The 10,925-nt window shown below is 43.0% G+C and overlaps 1 protein-coding gene across 1 annotated transcript; it reads right to left on the reverse strand.

The window, feature by feature from the left end:
- Positions 1 to 3,966: 3,966 nt before the first annotated feature.
- LOC308471829 (vomeronasal type-2 receptor 26-like) lies at positions 3,967 to 9,875 on the reverse strand (the record flags this gene model as incomplete). Its single annotated transcript, XM_080996107.1, has 6 exons — positions 3,967 to 4,865; positions 5,892 to 6,018; positions 6,777 to 7,004; positions 7,384 to 8,184; positions 8,443 to 8,734; positions 9,652 to 9,875. 6 exons carry the CDS (start codon positions 9,873 to 9,875, stop codon positions 3,967 to 3,969), a joined length of 2,571 nt encoding a protein of 856 aa, XP_080852233.1.
- Positions 9,876 to 10,925: the final 1,050 nt, after the last annotated feature.

Raw genomic sequence — 10,925 nt, forward strand, 5'->3', positions numbered from 1 at the left:
CACACCTCCCTTTTTGTATTCCACTTCTATTAGTTGTTTCAGCAATTCCTTTCCATCTTCCTCTACTTTCTATCCTATAATTATCTTAACACATTTTAACCTTATTTTTCCCTTTAATTCTCTATTAATCTATTTATACTTAATTCCTTATAACATTTCTGCTGAAGCCATATAACTTCATTCCAACATTTTTCTAACATTCATTGATTTTACAATATTTCTGTAAATAGTCTTTAAACTTTTTCCAATCTTCTTCCACCGACTCTTCTCCCTAGTCTCGGATTCTGCCAGTCATTTCCGCCAATTCCATATAGTCCATCAACTTCATCTGCCATTCTTCCCGGGTGGGTAAATCTTGTGTCTTCCAATACTTCGCGATGAGTATTCTTGCTGCTGTTGTAGCATACATAAAAAAAGTTCTATCCTTCTTTGGCACCAATTGGCCGACCATGCCCAGGAGAAAGGCCTCTGGTTTCTTCAGAAAGGTATATTTGAATACCTTTTTCATTTCATTATAAATCATATCCCAGAATGTCTTAATCCTTGGGCATGTCCACCAAAGGTGAAAGAATGTACCTTCAGTCTCATTACATTTCCAACATTTAGTTTCGGGCAAATGGTAAATTTTTGCAAGCTTGACTGGTGTCATGTACCACCTATAAATCATTTTCATTAAGTTTTCTCTTAAGGCATTACATGCCGTAAACTTCATACCTGTGGTCCATAACTGTTCCCAGTCAGCCATCATTATATTATGTCCAACATCTTGTGCCCATTTAACCATAGCTGATTTCACCGTTTCATCCTGGGTGTTCCATTTCAACAGCAAGTTATAAATTTTTGACAAATTCTTAATTTTAGAGTCTAATAGTTCTGTTTCCAATTTTGATTTTTCCACCTGGAAACCAACTTTTTTGTCCAAATTATATGCCTCCATTATTTGATAATAATGGAGCCAATCTCGCACTTTATTTTTCAATTTTTCAAAACTCTGCAATTTTAGTCTGTCTCCCTCTTGTTCCAGAATTTCCCAATATTTTGGCCATTTGGCCTCCATATTGAGTTTTTTCTGGGCCTTCGCTTCCATTGGTGACAACCATCTTGGGCTTTTCTTTTCTAACAAATCTTTATATCTTATCCATACATTAAACAATGCTTTTCTAACAATATGATTTTTAAACGCTTTATGTGCTTTTACCTTATCATACCACAAATATGCATGCCAACCAAATATGTTGTTAAAACCTTCTAGGTCCAACACATCAGTGTCTTCAGGTAGCAGCCATTCTCTCAGCCAACAAAAAGCAGCTGATTCATAATAGAGTTTTAGGTCTGGCAGGGCAAATCCACCTCTCTCTTTAGAATGCCCCTACCGAACTTCAGGAGGGGGGGGTTGCGGGCTCACGACTCCGCCCACACTCCCGCGGGGCTGTCCCCAGCCTCGCGGGAGCCAGGGATTCCCTCAATTTGCATCCCCACCCACCGCCAGCCAATCGGCTGGCGGCGGGGGCGGGCCTTCAAGAGGCCACTTAAGGTCGGGGCAGCCCTGGGCTCGCTCCTTTTCTCTCCCTACCCGTTGTGGCCATTTTCGCCCATTAACCTAAAATGCTGGTGTCCTGCGTCTTCATTTATGCCATCTGTGGAGGGGGAGGGAATAGCCACGCAATCAGTTAATATCTTAAATTTTATTCGAGGCTTCTTGCCCTGCCAGAGAAATCTGGAAATATCTTTCTGCCACTTCTTAAAACAATCCATCTTATCCAAAATTTGTAATGTTTGAAACAAGAACAACATCCTTGGCAGCACATTCATTTTTATCACAGCAATTCGGCCTAGTAATGATAACTTCAAATTTGACCATATTTCTAAGTCTTTTTTCACTTCAATCCAACATTTTTCATAATTATCCTTAAATAAATTCACATTTTTAGCAGTCATATTAACCCCTAGATATTTCACTTTCTTAACCAATGTTAATCCTGTCTCTTCCTGAAATTTCTCTCTCTCATTTACATTAAATTTTTCTCTAATACCTTAGTTTTCATCTTGTTCAGCTTAAAACCTGCTACTTGCCCAAATTCTTGAATCAATTCCAATACCCTTTTTGTGCTAGATTCTGGTTCCTGTAGAGTCAATACCCACGGCCCCCTGGAGTTGGCTCTTATGGAAGGCAAGCAATGCAGAGCCAGACACACCTCTTTCAAACATGTTAGTAGCTGTTTGCCAGTCCTGCCTGCCTGCAATGCAATTGCACCCCAAGTCTGAAACCCCAAGTTGCACCTGGGGGAAAGGGCATAGGAGGAGGACACAGGAAGCCCTGGAAGGGAGATGATCTAGTTATATCATTGCTAATATCAGACTGCATTGGAGGGATTCAGAGTTTCATATCAATCAATGTGCTTCAATGCTTGATAGTTTATTTCATGATGAATTGAAAGCGCCACTATAGCCACATTATCAAAAGGAATTACAGGTGATTCTCAACTTATGCTTGGGTTATGTTCCAGGAATAGTGCATAAAGCCAAAATCACATATGGTCAAAACACACTGGATTCCACAAAATCCAACACAGGATTGCCAAATGGTTTTTTCCCCTGGACACCTGCCCCCTTTCTACCTCTTTGTTTGTTTGTTTGTTTATTTCTTTATTTCTTTATTTATTGCCAAACATGTATAGCTGAATGCACACAAATTAAATGTGTGAGAGTTTCAAGTTGCTTATATTTGGATAGTAAGTGTTGGCATGAATTAATATGCTTGTAATGATGTATTGTTATATATTTATATTGCTGTCATGTTGTGAGGTGTGTTGGTTACATTTATGTGAAAAAGCAGCATGCATACTGAAATCATAGAATCTTAGAGTTGGAAGGGACCCTGGGGGTCATCTAGTCCAACCCCCTGCAATGCAGGAATCCCAGCTAAAGCATCAATGACAGATGACCCTCCAACATCTCTTTAAAAACCTCCAAAGAAGGAGAGTCCACCACCTCTCATGGGAGTCTGTTCCACTGCTGAACAGCTCTTACTGCCAGAGAGGGGTTTTTTTAATGTTTAGTTGGAATCTCCTTTCTTGCAAATTGAAGCCATTGGTTCGAGTCCTACCACCCAGAGCAGGAGAAATCAAGCTTGCACCATCTTCCATGCAACAGCCCTTAATATATTTGAAGATGGCTATCATATCTCCCATCAGTCTCCTCTTTTCCAGGCTAAACATACCCAATTCCTTCAAGTGCTCCTCCTAAGGCTTGGTTTCCAGACCCTTGATCATCTTGATTGCCCTCCTCTGCACACATTCTGGCTTGTCAACGGCCTTCTTACATTGTGGTGCCCAGAACTGGACAGGGTATTTCAGATGTGGTCTGACCAAGGCAGAATAGAGTGCTACTATTACTTCCCTTGATCTGGACACTAGACTTCTGTTGATGCTGCCTAGAATAGCTTTAGCTGCTACATCACACTGTTGACTCATGTTAAGCTTGTGGTCCACCAAGATATAATAAATATTTTGCTATCTTCCCTCTCTCTCCTTTGTGTAAGCCGTTGTTTGTTTACTCTGTGGACCCAGAGACAAATGGTTTGATGACACTGGTTTAGGGACTGGTCTAAGGCAGAGCAGAGAGCAGAATCTACAAAGCAGGTGGTTCTTGCACATTTTTACTGAGTACCAGCCTTGTGTACCCTTAGGCAATGTCACTGGAAATTTACTAGAAAGCCCAGCTTCTCATTGGGCCTCTGTCTCAAGGAAAGAAGCCATAAGTCTCAGGCAGCAAGCAATCACTAAGAGAAAGAACTACATTATTAGGGACCTAGAGTTTACTCAGAAATCTCACCTACAAGTGATCCAAAGTTTTCTCAAAAGGCTCAAATCCCCACCCCACCCCCTTTGCCCAAGTATGAAACACAATACTCCAGGTTCTTGATAAACACAACACAGCATTGCCAGAATCCTGACAGATGCCACCTTATGTTTTTGTTGTCAGATGCTCCTTTGTATTCAGATCAGGTCTCAGCACAACAATGTAGCACTTGGGAATGAAGATGCAGCCCAGGAGCCCAGCACTGGAGGCCAAGATAGAGAAGATCTGCACAGCCACCATGTATTTCCCCTTTGTGCTCAAGTAGGTGGGCACGAAGGACACCCAAACACTACAAAAGACTAGCATGCTGAAGGTGATCAGCTTGGCTTCATTGAAGGCCCCAGGCAGCTTCCTGGCCAGAAAAGCCACCGTGAAGCAGATGGCAGCCAGGAAGCCCATGTAACCGAGGGCAGCATAAAACATGGCCACAGACCCTTCGTTGCACTGCAGGGTGATCTCTGCAGTCTGGGAGTGCTTGTCGGAGTCTGGGAATGGGGGAGAGATGCCCAGCCAGATGGTGCAAATGACAATTTGGACACTGGAACAGGAAATGACAATGGAGTTGGCCAGACTCTTCCCCAGCCATCTCCTCACCCTGTTCCCTGGTTTTGTGGCCAGGAAGGCCAGCACCACCATGATGGTTTTTGCCAACACAGAGGAGATGGCAACAGAGAAGATGATGAAGAAGGTTGCTTGTCGAAGAAGGCAGGTGAACTTCCTTGGCTGGCCGATGAAGAGGAAGGATGATAAAAATGAAAGCAAGAGGGAGACAAGGAGCATATAGGAGAGGTTCCTGTTGTTGGCTTTGACTATGGGGGTTTCTTTATATTTAACGAAGATTCCTAACACGATTCCTGTTGCTAAGGACAAGAATAGGCAAATTGAGAGTATGATCATCCCCAAATGTTCTTCATAAGACAAGAAAGTAATAATTTTGGGGACACACTGATCTCGTTCATTATTCGGATGCTGATCTTCTGAGCATTTTGTACAATGTTCTGCATCTGAGGAGAAAAAGAATGGTTTCAACACCATTTACATCCATAACCCTCTGCATTCTTGTACATTTTGAAGACGGATGCTGATGTTGTGTAGGTGAAAAAATTATAATGTGCAATAGCAAAAGATGGGCAGAATTGGCTCATTTGCTTTTTTAAATCTTATACTTGCATTCTGCCCTTACTCCAAGATGACAGAGGTGGTGCACAAAGTTTTTCTTACTTTTTAATCACTGAAATAACCATACAATACTGGACAAAGCTGAGAGACCTCTGGCCACCCCAGATATGTACATCTGTCATCTTCATTGTGTGGTTTTTCCCTATTATAAAGATAACCTTTTTATTGGCTGTTGTATTGTAATCATATTAACATAACGTATGGTTCACTTTATATTGTGCTTTCACTGCATTAAGTATTTACTTTTTTTGGCAATTTCTCAGTTATTCAAAATGGTTTTTAAAACTATCTTTTTGTTGTTGGTTCTCAGATTTGGTTCATTGAAAGCATGGTACAAAATACCTGAATAACTGACTATGTGCAATGTATGCTGAGGCTCTCCCTACTCCCCACTTTGTACCCCAGAGATTGCTTCCTTCTACTGAGAAATGAGGTTACAGGGAACCAGGCAGAGGGCCTTCTCGATAGTGGCCCCCACCCTGTGGAATGCCCTCCCAACAGATGTCAAGGATGCAAACAACTATCTGGCATTTTGAAGACATCGGGGAAGTTTTTAATGTTTGGTGTTTTATCGTGTTTGTAATATTCTGTTAGGAGCTGCTCAGAGTGACTGGGGAAAGCCGGTCGGATGGGTGTCATACAGATATAATAATACTAATACTACTGCTGCTACTACTACTACTACTAATAATAATTCAACTCACTTCCTGGAAGTGGTGAAGGTGAGTAAAAATAGCAAAGATGAGAAAGGATCCACATTCAAAAATGTCTTTCGAATCTTCACAGAAAGTGTCGCTGAGTGAATCTCTGCTCTGTTTTTATTCTCCCAAGGAACCCTTGGAGTCACTCACCTTCCTGAGTGGATATTGTCCCTTCCGCACACAGAACACACAAACAGCAGCAAACTGGCTTTCCTTCCTGAACCCTTTTGGCATATCCTGGTCGACATCTTTCCGTACATCTCGAGCGAGGCACGGTCTAACCATAAAGAGAAGGTGCATCAGAAGGAAACCACTAGGAGTATTTCTGGCTATGGAATTCATGCATAGAGGTCAAAAAGGGCACATCTTGGATGCACATTTCTCACCTCCAGACTGGATTATTGTAACTCGCTCTACATGGGGCTGCCCTTGAGACTGACCCAGAAACTCCAGCGAGTGCAGAATGCTGTGGCGAGACTCCTTACGGGGTCCTCGCTGAGGGATCACATTCACCCAGTGCTATACCAGCTTCACTGGCTCCTGGTGGAGTACAGGATCAGGTTTAAGGTGCTGGTTTTAACCTTTAAAGCACTATACGGCCTAGGACCCTTGTACCTACAAGACCGCCTCTCCTGGTATGTCCCACAGAGGAACTTACAATCTTCAAACAAAAACATCTTGGAGGTCCCACACCACAGAGAGGTTAGGCTGGCCTCAACCAGAGCCAGGGCTTTTTTGGCTGTGGCTCCGATCTGGTGGAACGCTCTGCCACAAGAGACTAGGGCCCTGCTGGACTTGACATCTTTCTGCAGGGCCTGCAAGACAGAGCTGTTCCACCAGGCCTTTGGCCAAGGCACAGTCTGACCCCCTCCTTTGGTAATTCTTTAGTGAAGTATTCTCTGATTTTTCCCATTCTTTTTGAAACTCTTGTCTAGTGTGATCTCTAATTGCCTCTGTTAATCTAGCCAGTTCAATATACTCTAACAGTTTGTCTTGCCATTCCATTTTTGTTGGCACAGTTTCTTTTTCCCATACCTTGTTAAACTGCTTGGGCCACTCAATGGCCTCTGAGTTAATAGAGAACTTTACGCCAGTGGGTGCCTCTTTCTCCAAGCTCCCAATCTTCACTCTAACACGAGACTTATTAGGAAACATCACCCAGTTCTCAATAGAAAAGTCAATGGGCAGCTCTCCATTCTCATCCAAACACAGTCCTCCTATGGAAGCATTTGAGCACTGGATTTCTTTTAAAAAATGGTGAAGCTGGAATGACATGGGAAACACCAGCATTAAGAAAGCAGGAAACCATGTTGGATATCTTGGTCTTGTTTACTTTAAGCTCTTATGAACTGGGGCTGTTGCACATTTCAGGCATTCTATTTTATTATTAAAAAGCTAGCCCACCTTTCATGTTATAAAATAACAAGGTGCCTTGCAGAATAAGAGCTATAGAAAAGAAAAGAAAAGACTTCTGGGAATCCTCAGAGGCCACAGGAGTCAAAAATGTCTTATCAAAAATGCAATATTTTATAGTTGCTACAATGGATAGCATTTCAAACAAACAAACAAACACACAAACACACACACACACACACAGAGAGAGAGAGAGAGAGAGAGAGAGAGAGAGAGAGAAAGGAAATACCTGCCATGGATGCAGCCTTTGAAATTCCAAGTTGTCTCCTCCACCCACCCTAAACCGCTGCTTTGATCTTGCTGAATAGACAGCATTCAAGGCTTGAGCCATGGCTTGGATGCTGAAGTAAGTGATGTAGTTGTCTTGCGACAAGGTTATCTCCAGCTCCTCCTGGGGCAGATCCTGCAGTTTCTCCTGTGCACACCTTGTCCAGCCTCTCACAGACAGCACATGTTTTGCATATGAACAATGAAATGCTTCGCGCCAAAATTGCTGAAGGAAATGGGAGCCTGGTGTGGAGGAGATATTTCTGGTGCTCCTTAATTTTGTCTTCATTACAAAGGAGAAGGAACCATGGAAGTGCTGGAATATATAAGGAGGATAAAACAAACTCAAGTCGATGTCCTGAAAAGCTGTTGTGATCCAGACTTTGGGACCAATCTGTTTCTCACTCTGTAGCGAAAAGATGATAGCCCATCCCACTTGAGTGGTTACAAAGGAAACAAACACACACACTTGATTCCAGCTGACATATTCATCTGATCCTAATATTTCGTATGCATTTTTTTCTGGTATTCTTTTTGATATGGCAATGCAAATCCCACTGCTGATCATCAGAGGTGTCAAGGCACTCACAAATCTTTCTCCATCATCATTGCTTGGAGCAAGGAGACCAATCCACGTCCAACCAAAATGCAGGAGCAGCTTGATAATCCCCTGGTACAGAGTTTCTTCTTTGGGGATCATCCGGTAGACGAAAGGGAACTGGGTTTTATCTTCAAGAACCTGGGCCATAAAGCCATAACTGATCTAGCAAGGAAAGGAAGAGATTGGTGTTTTGCTTTCAGGATGAGAAACAGATTATTTATTTACCTGAACTGATTAATATGTAACAAAATATCTGCTAGTTGAGGCTGATGGGAGTTCCTGAGTTTTGGAAAGAGCCTCAGATCCATAGCTCAGGATTTTCTCATTTTTTAATGTCCCTTCTTAACTGCCCTGGAGACAAAAAGGCATTTGATGTAGCTGGCATTCTCCTCTGTCCCTCTATGCTGCCACCCTTCATACCTGTGGGATTTTGTAGATGCCTGACATGGCTGAAATCTCTTTTGAGATAGCAGAATTTTCATGTTCAAGAACAGCCAGCATGTGACTCTGTTTCTCACATTGGTAGTTTGGAATGTTGCCTTCCCCTCCTGCAAGCAGGTCTAGCATGGCATCGGAAGTCATCCTCGCATCATGATAGTTCTCATAGAGGTTGTAGCCCAGGGTGATGTTGGGTATGAGCCAGGGATCCTGGTTAATCTCCTGGATGGTCAACAAGAAGGACATGATGTGCCAACTGTACCTCACACTAAACCTGCAAGAAATAAATAGAATAAAAAAGTGTCAAACCGGTATTCACCATGCAACAAAATTGAACATCCACAAATAATGGGGTGCCTGCCTATTATACAAATAAAATAAAATATAAAATGGGGCCATGCATGCTCCTGCAATGCAGGAGTGTAGAAGCACACCATCTTCAAAGAACAAAACTGAGTAAAAAAAAAAAATTCTCTCCAAAGTTTGGGTTAAGCATGGTCGCTCACTTGGTAGAGCATGAGACGCTTAATCCCAGGGTCATGGGTGAGAGCCCATCATTGGGCAAAAGATTCCTGTATTGCAGGGGGTTGGACTAGATGACCGGCATGGTCCCTTCCAACTCTAAACTTCTATGATTCTAAGTAGGGGAAGTGTATTGCGAAGGATGACCACTGGACTGGAGACAAGAAAACAGAGTATCTCCATGGTAATTGGGATCAGCTTGAGCACAGATTGGGAAGTTCCAAGTGCAACAATAAATCTTTACTTATGTATGAAGCCTAGCAGGTTGACGGAGTGTGTGTGTGTGTGAGAGAGAGAGAGAGGGGGGGGGGAGGAAGATAGAGGGAGAGGTTGTTCATATTTTGGACATCTGACTCCACCAATGAGACCTGTATAGATTTTTAATGTTTGGTGTCCTAATGTGTTTTAATTTGTTGGAAGCTGCCCAGGGTGTCTGGGGTTACCCAGCCACATATGAATAAGAACAGATAATTTTACAGGCAAGAACCCAGGGAAGCTGCAAATAGGACAAGTGTGCTTGAGAACCTTTTGCTGGACTCTCAATCCCATCAGCTCCAACCAGCAAGGATCATGAAAGATGGACTCTGTAGTTCAGAAATGTGTGGGTAAATAGGAACCACTGGAATGGGGGTGGAGGAACAAGACAGACACCTGCAGATAATTACTTACTCGTTAATCCTGAACACTGGGGTTTGGGAAAAGACATAAGGATGCTGCTCTTTAAAAACGTTTGGAGATATAATCCCACTAATGAGGAAGTCTCCAGACCGGTGGTAGTTGTTTGCATCATTTTGATCCTTGATCAGATTCAAGGGGCATTTTGCCTCCAGGCTCCCCCAGACTTCATGGGGAATGATTAGCAGCAAGAGTAGTGAAAGGAGCAGTAAGATCATTCTGACTCTGCCTTCTACATGCCCCAGTTGGCTCTTCTCACCTCCAGTGCCAGGAGATCAGAAGAAGAGGAAATCTCTTCCAAGGCTGAAGCGGCAATGGCTTTACTGATCTGGGAGGTGTTCAGCTGTAGCTTCAGAGCTGCTAACCTTACACAGGCATATCTCTCCCTCCTCTGGCCAGCTTTTCACCTGCTGTAAATCTTGACTCAGTCTGTGTCAGACACAATAAAAATATTCTCTGCACCAACTTTGCTTTCCAGGCACAGTGCAATGAATAACGTCATGCTGTTTTTGATTCTGATGTTTAGGCCATCTCCAGAAATACCTATTGAGCTCTTACAATAATAAATCACTATGATTTTGATAATTACAAGTGGAAGAGGTTTTGTCTCTGAGGCTTATTGGAGTCTGGAATGAATGGCTCAAGGGGCAGGGGCAGAACTGGAGAAAAACATGTTTGTGATAAGCATTGTCTACATGAGTAGGAGAGTTTGGCTTGAACTTTGCTCACAAGAACTTAGGTAGAGCCATGCAACTGGGTTAAACCAAAGTCCCATCCAGTCCACCCCACTATATGACACAGTGGTGAATCAGTGGCTCAGGGAAGTTCACAAGCAGGGCTGGAGGTTCCCGATGGAGCCAGTCACACTTTTTCAAGGAATTTGGTTTGTGTGTGTTAAAGCTATCAATGACTATGAGTTATGATGGCTATGCTCTGCAGGATGGGGTGCTGTTGTGCTCGTGTCCTGCTAGAGATAGAAATCTCTCATGCACCAATAAATCATTAGGTAAAATTGCTGTGATGCAGGGAATTTACTAAGCTTTCCATTAGTTTAGACTGGTGAAAGTATTAAAGGTAAAGATAAAAGGACACCTGACCATTAGGTCCAGTCGTGACCAACTCTGGGGTTGCAGCGCTCATCTCACTTTATTGGCCGAGGGAGCCGGCATACAGCTTCCAGGTCATGTGGCCAGCATGACTAAGCCGCTTCTGGCGAACCAGAGCAGCACACGGAAACGCCGTTTACCTTCCCGCCGGAGCAGTACCTA

Source organism: Podarcis pityusensis (assembly GCF_964106645.2).
Source record: "Podarcis pityusensis genome assembly, chromosome: 2".
Classification (NCBI taxonomy): Eukaryota; Metazoa; Chordata; class Lepidosauria; order Squamata; family Lacertidae; genus Podarcis; species Podarcis pityusensis.